General features: G+C 38.2%; 2 protein-coding genes across 3 annotated transcripts; one reads left to right on the forward strand and one right to left on the reverse strand.

The window, feature by feature from the left end:
* Window positions 1–1,080: 1,080 nt before the first annotated feature.
* Window positions 1,081–9,090, reverse strand: LOC149741216 (calpain-A-like). Its single transcript, XM_089881012.1, has 11 exons — window positions 8,827–9,090; window positions 7,506–7,664; window positions 6,396–6,527; window positions 5,842–6,035; window positions 5,397–5,528; window positions 5,070–5,184; window positions 4,675–4,763; window positions 3,724–3,897; window positions 3,187–3,305; window positions 2,749–2,885; window positions 1,081–2,356 (listed from the first exon to the last, which is right to left on the reverse strand). Exons 1-11 carry the CDS (start codon window positions 8,980–8,982, stop codon window positions 2,132–2,134), a joined length of 1,632 nt encoding a protein of 543 aa, XP_089737138.1. The 5' UTR covers window positions 8,983–9,090; the 3' UTR covers window positions 1,081–2,131.
* Window positions 9,091–9,225: 135 nt separating this feature from the next.
* LOC149741217 (kelch-like protein 26) lies at window positions 9,226–17,297 on the forward strand. 2 transcript variants are annotated; one of them, XM_089880591.1, is made up of 12 exons: window positions 9,226–11,090; window positions 11,436–11,583; window positions 11,926–12,057; window positions 12,624–12,831; window positions 13,235–13,376; window positions 13,600–13,802; window positions 14,207–14,337; window positions 14,702–14,845; window positions 15,215–15,345; window positions 15,761–16,005; window positions 16,399–16,622; window positions 16,970–17,297. In XM_089880591.1, exons 1-12 carry the CDS (start codon window positions 10,797–10,799, stop codon window positions 17,128–17,130), a joined length of 2,163 nt encoding a protein of 720 aa, XP_089736717.1. In that variant the 5' UTR covers window positions 9,226–10,796; the 3' UTR covers window positions 17,131–17,297. The 2 variants fall into 2 exon arrangements, with proteins under 2 accessions (XP_089736717.1, XP_089736796.1); XM_089880670.1 differs by having other exon boundaries at window positions 10,959–11,095; window positions 16,970–17,295.
* The last annotated feature ends 35 nt before the right edge of the window (window positions 17,298–17,332 follow it).

A 17,332-nucleotide genomic window follows, 5' to 3' on the forward strand; every position in this document is an offset into this window, starting at 1 on the left:
CTGATCCCGCATGTTAAAAGCTCGGGTTTTTTTATAATACAACTTATTAAATTGAAAAGCTCATTCAGTTAAATCTTGAATAAGACTTGTACAAACTGATACACTTCATAACCAGACCAAACAAAACAACATGTAACACTCTCCAAAACCTTTGAACTAATGACTTGCATTTTAAAGTACAGGAAACATATTTCTGTACATTTTTTGTGACCTATTTTGATAGCGGCAAATGCAACATAATTTATGAAACAGAGCTTTAAAAATTAGCAAAATTAAACCTACATATACTTAATTAATTATAAACAATCAAATGCAACTAAAATATGAGCCATTGATACGTGTATATCTGGTTTAACCTTTTAAATGCAGCTCTGTTTCGTGCATTGTAGAAACGTGTTCAACATATTCTGCGTGGGCGTACTTACAGTATATCAGTACTACAAGTAGTAGACTGCCACACAAGCCTTTGTGTCTTTAAAAGTGCTAAAATTATAGTTTTTTCAATAAACAACGCAACCAAATTTATTTCCTGTCTTCCACTTGCACTGAATTCAACGTTTGTCGTGGGTTGGGCTATGCGCAGTGAACCATAACGAAATTAATGACGTCAAATATACAAATTTTGTTACAGTAATAATGGGGACGAAACTTTTGTATTTTTTCTGAGGATGAACTTAGCATTGTCGTACTTTATAGTTTTAAAACACACCTTGATTACGCTAAATATATTATGACTAGGTAGATATTTAAATACCTATTAACTTTAACTTTAAAATACATAAATTTCGACTTATGCTATAGCCGTCAACAGGTTGTGTTCATTTACGTTTACGCCTTTACGGGCTGTGCCATGAAGGTAGTAGCAAAATCTATTCCAGCACAATATTTACAGAAATTCGTGTCCCTTTTAAAATGATTACTGGCCTGTGATAAATCGTTTTGTTTTCAAGACAGCTGCCCTATTTCTAGAAACTAAATTCTAATTAATTTCGACCCCAAGCTACGAAACTCGTGTTTGAATACCTCACGTTTACGGTTTGGACTTAATGAAACACCTATATGTAACTAAACAATCAAGTGTTGAGATAAAAATTAAAAATTTATTGCTTATTCTGGGTAATATAACACAATTATGGCACGGACATAATTATGACATCAAAAACAGTAGTATAATGAAGATTAGAAATTAAAACAAAAAAAATACAAAAAAACGTTGGTAGTTGTATGGGTAGTGGGCCAATTTTAGCCAAAACCCTAGGGCTTTCTGGCTTGCGTCGCCACAGAACTTTACCCATATAGAATAAAAAGACACTGGTTTCAAATTCGGCAAATAAAACAAATACTCGCTTGAAATTAGCAGTAAGTAATGGTTGGTGTATAAGCAGCATAGTGTTGAGTACGTAATAGTGCAGTACAAACGACTAAAACTGCGTCGCAACTCTAAAGAAAGTGCCCATAGACGTACAAAACAAAGTAGTACACAGATATTCGAACTACTTAAACCGTATACTAATGTTGTAAACCTTACAGCGTGAGATGGGCCATGGAAACTGTTCTAGTAAAGTATGATTGGGATCTTAGCTTTAAAAGAAGTGTTTTTGAAAGGTTAAATGGTTAATATAAAAGGTCGGGGTAAGATGGATACCGTTAGCACATAATATCCCGTATTACTAAACGTGTTTTTAACAATTAACAACGCTATTTTGAAGTCGGGAAAATACGTTGTATAACTGCGTAAAAATTCTTTGTTTACTAACAAATGGAAAGATAAAACGGATTTAAAACATGGACCATCTTACCCCAACCTAGTACGATATTGCTTAAACCCCATGTGAGTATCGACTATTTTTTTGAAAAGAAATGAATGTTAATGGTTAATAATCTATATTTATTTGATAAATTTCATATGTATAGTAGGGTGGGGGAAGATGGGACACCTCTTCAGTCTATGTTCTTGTTCTAGTTGGTAGTAAACAAAGAACAATCAAAGAATTATAGTATCGTATCCTTACAACTCCCATAGACCGTTGTTAATTGTTTAAAACACGATAAGGATGTTTGGACATTATGTGCTAAAGCCCCCCGCCCCGTCCTCCCCCATTCTACTATATAGAAAGTTGTGTTTGGTAAACTATCGAAGCTCCTCCACGTTAACGCTCTGTTCTGTAAAAATACGGACTAAGAATTCTCCGTCTTCGTCGCCGTAGAACGTAGAAGGCACCAACACGTAACTACCAGGCTCCAGTTCAGCAGTAAACGTGACTTCTCGTCGGTTGATATAAGAACCCGTGTTAATAACTTCTCTGTTACGACTGAAGAAGCGGTAATCGAGCTTGCCACTGGGTCTAGTAGTTACCTGGAAATTAAACAAATGAATGGGTTAACTTATTTATCTTCGCATGACGGGGCAACGGCAGTCGCTATTAAAATGGTGTTCTATTTCATACAACTTCTGCCTATGCATACGAGCTACCATTCATGTAACTTTGTAAGCAATATATAATATTTTTTTATCTTAATGTACGACTGACAACTTTGAGAACCCGTAAGATTACTAGGTTTGGATCGATCAACGGTCGTTAAAGGTCTTGCCGAAAAACACATATGTGCATAATAAGATAATTTAATAATTTTGTTATATCATATTACCGTGATCGAAAATACGGAATAAAGTGATGCTAAAACAGCATTTGATTCTCTCTATTTACCAGGAAAAACTACATTATGTAAACCTATCAAATTTCTCACCTTGAAGATATTGAGGCACAGATAAAGATTCTTCATTCCGTCACTTCTACCTTCTCTCCTATACTCCTGCATTAGACCAATCACAACCGAGCATTTGCCTTCTTCTTCTGGTGCGTCCTCGTCCGGACGGAACACATCTAAGAAACGAGAGTGAAATTTTAATTTCTCAAAGCAAAGTAATGCACACAGCACAACTTAGGTTCTTTTAATTTAGCAGTTTTTCAAGTTTCGTATTTTTTAGGTTTGGTAATTCGTGAAACAGAACACCCGTGGTATAACGACCAATTACCCCGACACGCAAAAAAACTACTTGCACTCATTTACCAAGGAAAGGTCCCGAAAGATATTGTACAGTAACATTCAGCTTTTTTAATAGATGAGGTTCTTGAGGACCTAGTATAAGGCCAGATATGGCCCTTAAATAATGCGACTTTTTACCGGGTTGATTGAACTCAAGCAAGTATTGGGGGTTGGTCTGGTATTTACGCAGGTCGTTCCTACTTCCGCCAGATGTCCTACCATTCACCCAGTTGCCTTGCACAGTAGAAAGTAGCCATCTACATAAGTATATATATAGTAGTTATAAGTCAGGTCATTGGTACATTATCGTTGTTATCTGCCACGCGGGAATAAATATTAATGAGGAAGTTTTTGTGCCTGTTTATTGCACCGAACGGTGGAAGCGGTACACTGTAGGTTAAAAATAATTTATACATTTAGTTTTAAAGTTTAGTAGGAATATCGTTGTAAATTAAACTAACAACGAAGAGGACAGTTAGCGTATATAGAACTACTGCGTTTGCTGCTTTATTCTATCTCACCAATATTCGACGCACGACGGCGAGGTACGTCATGGAATTTAGGCCATAGTTGGCCCCTTACTTAACACCAAAGACACACAAACATTATTGCACGAAACACAATGCCTATGGCCATTCGTGCACAGTGTTAGTTTAAATTGCGGCGAACTAAGACCTGTCGCCTGTGGGTTTCCCGTCACTGTCGAAATCTGGTCCAACCGTACAGAATGTGACGTCAGTAAAGTAGTTTATGAAGTCATCAAACGACATCCACCATTCTCCATTGTCCCTGTTCTCGTACCCCATGCTGTACTTTACGTCATCGGGTATGTAGTGCCACGTAAATGAACTGAAATGTATTTTGAATTCTAATTTGATATTGTGTTTTGAATTGATAGCATATATATTATATTGAAACTTCCAAACGCTGTAGCCTACTGCCGTGCGGCATATTTAAACTCCTATAGACATGGTGATCCCATTACCCTAGCAAAGTGGTTAGCCTGCCCCTATAACACAAAAGATACGGATTCGAGTCCTACCGCCATGACCATTATATTCCTTTGGGCAAGAGTCGCAAGACACTTATCAGCGATTGCTCGAACCCAGTGGTCCATTATGGGTTGTCTAAATTGGTGGACAAAAAGCAAAAAATATGCCCCCACAAAGTTGTATACGTGTAACTTATAAGCGGGGAAAGGGGGGAACGCCACGCCACGCGATGATAAACAAGGTGTACTAATTCTTTCAAAACAAGCGTAATGTAAATGTAATTTCGGTTTATAAAAGTTACCCAGGATGGCTGTTATGAACAGGAGCGCCAACAAATTAAAGCCAAATTGCTTTCAACAACATAAAAACCGCGGGGGAATATAATCCATAGCCCTTTTATAGAATTCTTCTATTTATTATTAGTATGCCATAAATTTCTAGTTATTCATGCAACAATAATAATACAAGAGAGCTAAGCTGTAATAAATAGGCACGTAAAATTATAAAAATGATTTGTTGTAAACAAAAAATATGAGAAAGTGTAAAAACACGCATTGAATAACTTAATTGAGGGATGTGTTTTAAATGGTAAACTAATACACAATGACACAAACAACAACAATGAACTACTTACTCGTCGCTCCAATTACCTTTCCATTCATTCTTGCCACCCCATGGGTTCCTTAATTTAACCAGCTTAACTGTATCCCCACGGTAGTTGACCTGTGCATATTATTCCTGTTAGAATTTTCGTAAAATTTTACATAGCGTGTTCCACGGACTGTCGTTCTTCTGACAAATGTCGTCTTTTGTTATGTTGTATTATATGTGGGTGGGGTCCAGCAGCGTGGCAAGCCATGAGTCTCTCTTAAGGTGGTTACCTTCTAAGATTTAAGCCAGGATTGGGAATTATCATCTATATATATATACATATTGAAAAAAGAATGAAAATGTCTCATCTTACCCCAGCCTACTATACCGGTATACTATGTACTGGGAGATGAATATGAGCAATTTAGCAATACTCACCTTTGCCACTTTAAGCACTGAATAAGCGTGTGCACTCACAAGGCCTGTGGTTGAGTCAACAGATTCAGTTGTTCCTTGAATACCTCCGCATACGAAACTATCGTTCCGTAAAGCTCTGAAAAGTGGAAACAAAATGTCTAATATATCAATTAACTCGTAAGCTGGCACGAGGTGATAAACCCGTGTTATAACGACTGTCGTTTTCCGGCCACGCGAGGATAAAGTAAGTTACATTCATTCATTCATTCTATCATTCATTCATTCCAAACCTAGTGATATACCCAAACCACTCTAGTACCCCGCCAATACATATCTATACTGTCTTACTTGGTCATTATCCTGAATAGATTACTGGGTGTCTTGCTACCCAAGTCATAAGTGACAGCGATACCACCAGTTAAGTCTTCCATTCCATCTTGTGTAAAACCTCCCTCGGTGGCTTGGTAGGACCCATGGACTCTGTTGTATAAGAAGGCACTTAATATGGGTGTTAGGTAATATTTAAGGAACCGCGAGCGCTGGTTTGAGGCGAGCGCTCTTTTTATTGACTTACTTTGGCATACGCCGTTTAACATGGACATCCTTTTTCATACACCCCGCGCCAGCTTACAAGTTACCACGAATGTAACTTATTGATACAAATGTAAAACATTTATCCCTACGTGATAGGCTAACGACAGTCTTTATAACATGGATATCGAATTCAATGTACCTCGTGCCACTTACGAGTTAACTAATATGTAACTTTATAGGTGAATATTTATCTACATACTTAGCATAGGCCTTTTCCATCAACGGCAGCCAGAACTCATCTGGATTCGCTGATCTACCGAAGCAGAGGGAACCACGCAGTGTGGGAAGGTTGTCATCAACTATGACGTCAACCCATTGTCCAAACCTCCAAAACCGGAAGTGAAACATGCCTACGTAATCTGGTCCCGTCATTACCTGGTCCCCGGGAACAACCTAAAGTAGTTTATGTGGTCAGTTGTGCGGAACTGAAGCAGTGATGGTTAACCAATGTCTGTTATGGTTCCTTGTATCGAACTTGTGCAATGTTTATTTATACTGAACTTTCTAAGTTGCAAAACACCGACCGAAATCCATTTAGGTGTAACTGTAAGCATTATTATCAATATTCCATATCTTATTCTTGTGATCAAACACATAATAAACGTTTCTACATTTATTTGTGCAGTTGCCAAAACGATATTTTTCCAGAACATCCAACTTTTCTGCTTAATGTACACGAAGAAGGGTCTGCCATGTAGCAAGCAGCCAAAGGGCCCAAGTTTCCCCACTTTTATAAACATTAAGATACATTACTTTTTGTATATGTTTCGACGATCTGCATATAGCTGCAGATGATGCGAGCCACCAACAGTTCCCAAGCATCCCTTGTATGATATCCTCACTACTTTGACCGTTCTTTAACAAGCGTGGATTTGGTGAAAGATCCTGAAGCAATAATAATTAAGTTATAGAAGGTTGGGGGAAGATTGGACACATTTTCGATTTTTTTCTCGTCTCATTTGGTAGTAAACAAAGAAGTTTTAAATAATTATAAAATCGTATCCTCACGACTCCTATAGACGGTTGTTAATTGTTTAAAACACGATTAGGATGAGTAATATGTTATAAAGGTGTCCCGTCTTTCCCAACCTACTACAGTGCTCTGGAGTAAGATGTATACATACCGTTAGTGGATAAACCTCGCATTTTCTAATCGTGTTTTGATAAATTAACAACGAGCTTTTGAGTCGTGAGGATGCGGTTATATAATTTTGTTAATAGTGTTTGTACTACCAAATAGTACGAAAACACATAGATTCCGCATATGCAAGTACCAGTTACCGCAGTTGGTTGTGGTATATAAAGATGTGTGGATTAACTCTGACCAAGCGATATAATGATTCGCGTGTAATTACCAGTATGTTCAGAGCGTGTAAGTTCAAATCCTAATATTTACTGAACCGATAACGAGCATGTTCAAGACCTTTATACCTCCCATGAACAAGGCCTAATGCTGTACTTCGCAGCAACCAATATCGTGTTTAGGGTGCCGGGATACTTAATGAACTACACACACGTTTCTGCAAACCACGGTATATTGACTTATCGCTTATGTAATGAATTCTAAGTTCATTTTGGTGGATATATCATTAACAACTATGGACACAAATATAGTTGTCGTAGTATACGTCTACGAGTCATAGAAGGTACAAGGTACATTTATAAAATGTTGTCAACATTCATTGTTTATCACCAGATGTGAATAGAAAATAATGAAAACATGGACCATATTACCAACCGAGTATATGATCCACACTATACAGGGATACCTATAAATGTTTGACCATATAAATCACGCAGAGGTAACCAGTCACACCACAAGCTTACACAGTGTCAGCCATATTCGCCACTTTGTTTGCTCACCATAGGCCGTTTCCATTCAATGTCTCCCCATTTGCTTGGTGCACGCGATGTGTAATACAAAGATTTAGATTCAGCGGGAAAATCTTTGTCTTTATACACATATGCCTTCCCTGCTTCAGCGCTTTTCTTCAGGATAACCTCCTTGATTTCCCCAAATTCCTAGGGAAGTTTGCGAGTGTTAAAACTAGTAAACGTCTTATAATATGCTGTAGTAGTTGTTTAGTACGTAAAAATGATAACAAAAATCCCATTTATCTTTTTGATCACGATAGCGAGTGTTAACACGAAGTAAAATGTTGTGTATATGTGACGCTCTGGTAAATGCTTATGTGTGGCAATTTGCAGCGATATCCCGTATTTTCGAAGAGACAAATAAAATTCTGTTATGACCGAAATAAATGACGAAAGAGCTAATTTAGAAAGAAAATATGTTATGTCGTATTTCTATGAAAAGGAAATTGAGTTTCACGCAGTGATATATTAATAGTTCACGCTGTCAATAATATTTGCGGACCATCCCTTTGTATATTGACCATAACCCGACGGAAATGTGTGTATTTGGACGCTGGGCGGTTCATTTCGAATATATATAGTTTTTAACCTTTTAACTATTTTGTTTTGAGGGCGTTTTCACAGCTGCATTTTAGATGCAGAAATATGCATTTTAGGAGTTTTGTGTAAAAATGGGAGTAAGTAACCTATATCAAATGAAAATTTCATATTACATTTTTAAAAAATTCGCTTTTTGCATGATCCATTTGGAGACGCAAAGCAAACTGAGTTAAGTTTAATCTTATGTGTTGAAAGGGAATACAATAACGGTTTGCACTCAGCGGGAGTGCTTGCGATAAACGGCTCGTTAACCAGCATGGTTGTACTAGATAACAAGCCCGCGGTTACATTCTACGCTGCGATGTCCTTAGAGATTATATAACGTTAAAAGCGCTTCTATATAATAAGCTGTGAAATAGGTTAGTGGTTTGCGACTATTGTGTTTTGGCAATTGTTGTTAATCGTGTTGAATCATTTGTATCCGCGTGAACTCAAACTGTGACATGATACGTAGCTATGAGTGACCGCTTTTGAAATCGAAAGATTAAATATAGAATGCAATGCACCGTAGTATATAGTAGGATGGGGGAAGATGGGACACCTTTAGCACATACCTGATCGTGTTCAGTACAATTAATAGGTCTATGAGAGTAGTGAGGATGCGGTTTTATGATTCTTTTAATGTTATTTGTTTACTACCAAATGGAACGGAAAATATAATGAAAATGTGTCCCATCTTCTTCCCACCCTACTGTATCTTAGATCTTACCGATGTGATAGTGTTTGACGTTAAAGAAGCTCCTTCTATGTTTTCAATGATATCTGGATCGGCCCGAGGTTCGACTGGTAGGGGTGCTTCGATGACGGTTTCTGTGACGTCATGTTCTCCATCTGATTCTGTGGTTGAGCTGTTGTTGTTGCCCATAACGGTGTTGCTACGACGGGATTTTAACTTTAAAATAAGGAAACTCAAATATAGAAAACAGGAAGTGAAAAATGATCTGTAAAATTAAAATACGATCGTTATGATTTCATATTGTCTGAACGCCACCATGGCGTAATAGTACGCCATGACGTAACCACACGATGACGTAATGTTTTGAGATTTCGTCTGGCAGGCGTGAAGCGAGAGTAGAGTGAGTACGGCCACCGTATGCTGCGTAGTAGAGTAACTGTAACTGATATCTACATATATATATAAATATATATATTCGTCTGTTAAGAATAAATGTAAAGCTAAAATAAAGCTGTTTTTAGACATAGAAGGCTATTTTTCTAAACGTATTTGAAACAGCAAAAAAATATTATTTTTTAACAAAACGAACATTCATTTCTACATTAAGGGTAACATCTAAACTTTAATCGTAAACTGTATTGTACAATAGTTACCAAACATATAATATACCATCGCTGCTATTACTGTAACACCCTCATCAAATGTAAGCGAAATAGTCTATAAGCCAATTGCCGTTTGGTTGGCCATACACTCGCTTATAAAACGTCAGAGAGCAAACACGCAGCCATAAAAAGCGATGTGTTTACTATGAAAGGCACCATCAGGCGTGAAGTTTACTACGCTTGCAACAATGTTGTCAAGAACTGGCGAAATAAACCACATAGCGTCACAGAGTTGCTGACAGTTGTATATAAACTACATTATTCGACAGAACTACAAACGGTTTCAACACCTGGCGCTACCGACTACAATGCTGACAAATATAAAACAAAGTGCTGGTGGCACACAGCGCTGATAATTTGTATACATGGCTAAACGCTATGCAACTGAATAGTGTAAAGGCTATTAAATAAGTTAAATAACCTATACGTGGACTACATCATCGTTATATTGGGTTTCAGCAGTTTTTATAGTGTTTATACCTCCTAAACTAAATACACGCAATGAATGAAGAACGCCCATTTTAGACACAGTACTTTAACCTGCTGCTCACCCTAAACGAGTAGCACTGTTTTACTGTATGTCGATTTAGTCGATTGCTGCTGGCCCTTTAGAACTGTTATACGCTGCCACTTAGCAACCTCAACAGCTACAACTGACTAGTCAAGTCTCTATCAATGGCAGACACTTTTGTAGGACCTCTCTCTCGAGAAACTCTCTACAGAGAAAAGCGCATGGCGAACTCGATGTAAATAAAGAAAGAGTGTGCCTTCTCTTGTTTTAATCTACTTTTCCTCTCAGCGAAGGACAGTTGACAAGTAGATTTTGGACTGGAGCGGCGAGGTACAACTTAAATACTGGGATTATAAATTGCTTGCTCGGTATATTTGCTTAAGATATTAATCTCAGCTTTTCTTTTCTCATACTATCGGCCAAAGGAACGACCGTTTTATTGACCAACGGACAAAGCAATGGGTCGCGACTTTTGCATTGACCAATCTGAACATCAAAACCTAGCTGCCTGAATTGTAAGGCCCAACAATAATATCCCTAAGGCATTGGGCAATCTATAAGTAGCTGTCTAAACTATCATTATGTTATAATCTAATTGCAGGCGCTGCATATACGCTGGACGATAACCCATTAGTAATGCAGGAATTTATACTGCTGTTAAAATGCATAGGCTACTTGACCAAAATACATACGTTTACATTGGCGTTATTACAAAATATTGCTCTAAATGATGTCATGAACGTTGCTATGACACGACAATACGATATGACGTATGGGAAATCCTATTTTGAATTTACAATAAAAAAATAAATGTAAAAGTGAAATATAAAATGCAAAAATCGTCCGACGGTTGTAATAAATGGCGCGATTGCGACTCCATAAGTCACAAGCACTGCGTCAAAAATTGGAGAAATCTTGTTCGTCTTTGGAGAGCCCAAAAACTCTGTGATGTCGTTATTACAGTAAAAGGAGAACCATTTCGTTGCCATGCTATTGTACCAGCATCAGTTAGCCCGTTTTTCAGGAATGCATTTTTAAAGAAAACAGCTATGTCTGTACCGAACGGGCTATCGTGCGAAAAAGAGGTCATTGTCGACTTTATGACAAAGGAAATTTTTTCCCAGGTAAGGTACGTCAAATACGAGAGTTTTGCTTAATAATTGGATAATATATAAATTTTACATATCGTTTTTATAATTTTTCAATTTTCTCTCTGCATATATATGACAGGAAAAGAAGATGAGACATCTTTTTATTTTCTCGTCCCATTTGGTCAGTATACTTAGATATTATGTGGTAAAGGTGTCCCGTTTCTCCCCAATCAACAACATCACCATAGCGTCTCATTAAAATAGGTTAGGTACATGCTTTTTTTTACAGTTACTCTACTACGCAGCATGACCATATAGTACATACACAATAAGTAAACCTAGCTAGCATACCCTATTATACATTACTTGTAACCTTAGGTACTTACATTCATGTACACTGCTGATGTATTGGTGACGCCAGCTACTGCTCGTCCTTTAATACTGGCAGCAGCTAGGTTAGAAATGCAAGGAATGGTCAATGCTGTTTTGAGGAGAATACTTGACCTTGAAATGGCAGAAATTGAAGGTATAAGGTAGACATTTATCTATACAGCTATTAGTGCGCCGCTCTAAAATGATTAGCGTGTCTGCCTATAGCTTATATACGTTACAATTAATAAAAACATGTTCAAGAAAATAACTATCTCCAAAGTTACATACATGACAACTAGTAAACGTGATTATGAAACAGAACAACCGTGTTATAGCGACTGTCATAGCTCCGCCACGCGAAGACAAATAAGTTACATTTATTCATTTATTCATTACACGATCATTTTCTTTATCAAAAGTAACATAAGAAAAATTCTAAATCTTTCCTACATAATAGCTATTTACACAAACCATCAACAATGCTGTTACCACGCAGATAACAAGAACAACCAACCTTCCAACATGGATTTCCGTTTAAAGTCGATGATCCACGGTCGACAGAGATATCCTCATAACCAGAAGGTCCACAATGCGATGATGGATAACAAAAACCAGTGTCCAGAAATCGGTGCGTTACTAAAATGTTGGTGAAGTTAAATAAAATGGATAATATTATCCATTAATTTTGAGCAAGTAATGTAGAGCAACGTATTTGTTTCATGTATAGTAGGGTGGGGAAGATGGGACACATTTTCATTCTGTTTTCTCGTCTCATTTGGTAGTAAACAAAAAACATTCAAAGAATTATTAAACCGTATTCCCACGACTCCCATATAGACCGTTGTTAATTGTTTAAAACACGACCAGGATATTTGACCATTACGTGCTAAAGGTGTCCCATCTTCTACCGCAGTACTGTATGTGCTATTGCGGCTGTACATGCGTGGTAACTGGTAAGCAATAGCTGTATGAAACAGAACATCAACAAATTAAACGACTGCCGTTGCCCTGTCATGCGAGGAGAATTAAGTTACATACGTGGTAACTCGTAAACGGGCATAAAATGTATGAAACAGAGCCCGTGTTATAACAACTGCCGTTGCCTTGCTAGGCGAGGATTAAATAAGTTTTATGCACTAATCATTCATCTTTTTAAAATCGTTAATTTTGTAAAAATAAACCTAATACAAATAGAGTGCTGTGGTGAACTGAACGACGATGACTCGCAATTCCCCGAAGCCCCGGGTCCACAACACGGATACAAATATCCCAAAGATGAAAACCTTACGGTGACTGGAGTTATGGACGAGTTGAGATTGCAAGGCGACCTTGCCACGTTGAGTTTGGTTCAAACTTTTGCGGCAAGAAATTATTCAGAAGTCTGCGAAACTGAAGCATTTCTGTAAGTAGTATGGTGGATGTTCTGTGTCTTTATAATGCCCCATCTGTAAAACATCTTATTTTTATTCTTAGATACCAAGCATGAGTATGAATATATGGGCCCATAACTAGTCATAAGTTTGTCACAACACCCATGTCATTACTCTACAGTAGTGAACATGAGATGCATGTAAACGCTATATGCGTCTGCTTTTTGGTGCAGAGGACGATACCTTGTTATGACTTGACAGTGAGCATGAAATATACAAATACATCCTATGTGCCTGGTACATAAGAAATCATCTATGTTATAAAACGAAACTACGAATGAGGTGTATGGCTATGTGCCCAAGAAGAATGATACAAAATAAGTTTGCCATGAGCTTCATAGGAAGATATTCCTTCTAACCTCACTGTTATAACAGGGGGGCATCAGTCCATACCATCGCCTGTCTATTGGACGACGACAGATTGAATATAGACGAGTTCCGAGTGTTTATGTCGCTGTGTAGATGGCTTGAAGCTGATCCAATGCACCTTGTACACGCGCCGTATCTTTTATCGAAGGTAAAGAGTATATTTGGCTCATGTAAACACTTGACAATGAGCATGTGGTGTATGAATACACTGTGTGTATTTGATGTATCAGAAGATACCCTTGTATAAATTGACATTGAGCATGAGGTGTATGAATACAGTTTATCAGAAAAGTATAGACAAGAGTTTACATATTTACAGCAACACCCATTAACTTTTTACTTTCCTGATCTTCTTAACGCGATTCCCTCAGACTCGCCTTCAGCTATTATCTCCACAAGAACTCGCAGAGAACGTTGAAACAAAAGACTACCTTATGCGCAAGAAGAAATGCAGGGTCCTGATATTGGAAGCGTTTCGTTTCCACTGCCTGCAAGCACAAGGGGAAACGGCGCCAGAGGGTGCGTACTCTATAGAGCCACCACGCGGCCAGAAACAACGAATCGGGACGGACAAGTGAGTAAAAGCAATTGCCGTGCCCATTTAATCTATTGATAATTAAAATGTGTTGTTGTTTTGGCGAAATGAACAACAAACGTTAGAAAAAGTAACGTAAGAGAAAAGCCAATGAGAAAAACTAAAGAACTGTCACTTATTTATCTGTGCGTAGCGTAGCAAGATTAGGCATTACAGCACTGGTGTCCTATTTCATGCATTTATTGCTAAAGGTCGTGTTAAGTTATGCGAACTGGTACCAAACTGTGTTTTTATTGTAGCGAGGTACACCATAAAGAATGTACACGGCACTTAAACACTTATATCCAGCCGGTACTGTAAAAACCTAAACTATTTTAAACTAAAATACAATATTGGGTGGTATGAATGTTATGCTGTAACTGTGTGATTTGTTTGTCACTCAGATATTACGACTCAGACGACGAGGAATGGTCAGTAGCGGAGGACGGCGGGCTTGTTAAGAAGGATAAAACATCACCGTTCTGCCCAATCAAACCCTGCGCGTGTTGTCCAGACTATATACTTGCTTCAGGAGGTAAGCAGGACGAAAGACTATTTTAATCCTACTTTAGTAAGGTTCTTATTCAATTGCGAGGGAGGAGGTTTTATGGCGGGACGGTGTTGAACGCGTAGTCATTGACCACTAAAAGCGTGTTTCATGCGCCTAAATTTGCATACTGTATATTTAGATATTTCTCATAACTGATGTAGTGATGTATATGACGTTATATTTGGCTAACGTTAGGATGAGACTAGAACGTAGTCAATACACTGCTGGCCGCATGAAGAACGTACAGAAGCGGCTTGGTTGTTGGGGTGATGGACCAAATCTGGCATAAACCCCATACCCTCGACTCATATAGAATAAAACGTAATAAGTAAGAAATCTTACCTTATAGGAATTGATACGAAGCAGAAAGCGGCATCGGATGGTGTTTACAGATACGAGGAAAGGGACAACTCCTGGTTAAGGTTTGCCCGCATGCAGGAACCAAGGAATCATCACGCTGCTGTTTACTGCAAGGGAGCGTTATATATTATAGGTGGGTTTTCTCATATATCTAGCAAGTCATAGTATAACATAAAGTTTTACGTGTAATATTTAAAAAAATCACTATATGTTTCCTGTGACATTTCATTAGAATAACATTTTTTGTTTTACACACCTCGTGTCTACTGGCGCGTTACCAAGTTTGTAACTTAGATATATTTTAAATATATTTTAATATATTTTTAATGCGTGACTGGCAATTTAGACAACCCATATAATAAACCACTGGGTTTGAGCAATTGCTGTTAAGTGTCTTGCCTGAGGACCCATAACGCCCACCAGGATATAGCATCGCCGAGCCTCGAACCGTTTCGTCTAGACTAGAAAAAGCTGTAGAAATGTAACATATTTTTTCTTGTAGGGGGTTCGGACCCTTCACTCACGGGACCTGGGGCTGAGGTTTGCCCGATATCAAGTTGCCATAGATTAGGACTTGGATCGTTGAAGTGGTGTAAGATAGAGTCACTTTCGACGCCTAGGATGTCTTTGCAGGTAGACTACTAACTTGATGTATACATACACACCAACTAAACGTAGAGTAATACAAAGCCATGCAATTATATATTTGGAGATTTTATATACAAAAATAGGACTTGTCTGTTTTCATTACACCACAACACAATGTCTTTAAAAAAAACAGATATAAAATAGCTTCTCGGTCACAAGCGTTAGTTGTATTAATCCAGCGCTTCGTCTGCAGTATATGACAAGCTTGTCAGATCAGAATAGATAAACCATTTTTAAGCCTTTTCTGATGACTGTCTTCTTGCTGTTTGTTTCTGTCTGTTTTTTTATGCTTTTTTGTAAATCTTTGTTATTGTGGACCAAGGGTAAATCTTTGTTATTGTACTTAAAAACCGAGTGAAATTTTGCAGCAATGTCCGTTAAATTGACCTTGTTTTTTTAGGCTGCGTATGTAAACGGTTTCATCTACGCAATCGGTGGCCAAGACCACAAACAGCGGATCCTTCGTGACGTAGAACGTTACTCGATTACTCGGGGTTCGTGGGAGTACTCGGGTTCGTTATCAAGTGCTCGGGCTGGCCTATGTGTTTGTGTGTATAAAGGTCGCATGTGGGCGATTGGTGGGTACTGCCATAAGAGCGGCGTTGTGCTGGATACTGTGGAAGCATACGACGAAGAATATGGAAAGTAAGTGGTTGAATATAAAGAAAAACACATGCCTTGGAGAAGCAATTCCAATATACTCCGTTAAGTGGCTTTATCTTTTATATAGACACATCAAGTTTTTGCGTTTGTTTATTTAATATGTTTTTGTTTAGCAGAAACATATTTTAAAACAACAGTTGTTAAAACTTAAGGACCGCGGACTCATAAGGTATAGAGGTTCTAAAATCTAAATGAATCCCAAAAAGGTGGGAGAATGCCAAAGTATATCGGGGAGTAACAAGTTTTGACATTAAAATGTTTTCTGATCAATTGGTCCTTATCTTCCTTATGAATATGCCCCGAGTCTGTGACCTAAAAAAGCAACACTTCAAATGAATGCAGACACCATTTTATATACCACTGTTTCGTTTACAGCTGGGAAATGATGCCGGCTATGCGTTTTCCACGGTGTTTTGCCAACGCTGCAGTTTGTCAAGGCCACTTATACGTGTTGGGGGGTGCATGGCTTGATGCAGAGACGGAGTGTGGCAACTTCAGCAGCGTTTATGACGTGGATATTTATAATTCAGCGAGCAAGTGCTGGGAAGGAGTGACAGCGTTAAGGGTTGGACGACATGATGCTGGGTTGGCTGTACTTGGTAGGCTATGTTGTACGTTACCATCCATTGCGTCCTTGGGCAAAACACGTAACCGGCAATTGTTGGCACGAAGTGTATGAAACAGAACACCCGTGTTATAAAGACTGTCGTTTCCCGGCATCGCGGGATAGAGAAGATCCATTTATTTATTCATTCATTCATAAATGGGCGTTCTATGTTGGAGGTAGGCGCGCTAACCAACTGCTGTGTGCTAGGGCGCTGTTTTCGTTTAAGAAGTTTATGATGTTAGGTATATACCAGACAAACCCATATAGAGACAGTCAATAAAACAACAATTTACATTATCTCACATAAAGACATTCAAAACCCCAACACCCGTGTTTAAGGTCCAAGGATTTACATTGTTGGTGGAAAGCACTGTGATGACGGAGCAATTAAAAACCTCGACTCGGTGGAATGCTTTGATGTTGAAAAAGATGACTGGGTAGATGGGGTTTCCCCGTTACCGTTACCATTACTTGGCCCCGCAATAACATTCACAAAATAAAGAAATTTAAAAGGTTGTGTCTTTCCTATGCCTGCTTGATGTTTTACTTTGGAAGTTTAATGTTGCATATATTGATCATTCAAACGCACTTTGTAAGCAGTGGGGACTTGGTATTCTCTTCTTTTATGTTTAGTGTATAAGCGCATGCGTATACCAGAAAGGTTTCAACTCGACAGTGAGCATGAGGCGTATACCGTGCACG

The sequence above is a fragment of the Ciona robusta genome, chromosome 1 (genome assembly GCF_009617815.1).
Source record: "Ciona robusta chromosome 1, ASM961781v2".
Classification (NCBI taxonomy): Eukaryota; Metazoa; Chordata; class Ascidiacea; order Phlebobranchia; family Cionidae; genus Ciona; species Ciona robusta.

Bases quoted from the DNA above. Each gene is read 5' to 3' on its own strand.
- LOC149741217 (XM_089880591.1), top strand. From the start codon at position 10,797: ATGCAAAAATCGTCCGACGGTTGTAATAAATGGCGCGATTGCGACTCC. The intron at 12,832-13,234 runs GTAAGTAGTATG...CTGTTATAACAG, and splicing joins TGCGAAACTGAAGCATTTCT to GGGGGCATCAGTCCATACCA. The intron at 16,006-16,398 runs GTAAGTGGTTGA...TTTCGTTTACAG, and splicing joins TACGACGAAGAATATGGAAA to CTGGGAAATGATGCCGGCTA.
- LOC149741216 (XM_089881012.1), bottom strand. From the start codon at position 8,982: ATGGGCAACAACAACAGCTCAACCACAGAATCAGATGGAGAACATGAC. The intron at 6,036-6,395 runs GTAATGTATCTT...AAACTACTTTAG, and splicing joins CGTCGAAACATATACAAAAA to GTTGTTCCCGGGGACCAGGT. The intron at 3,898-4,674 runs GTAAGTAGTTCA...AATACATTTCAG, and splicing joins AAAGGTAATTGGAGCGACGA to TTCATTTACGTGGCACTACA.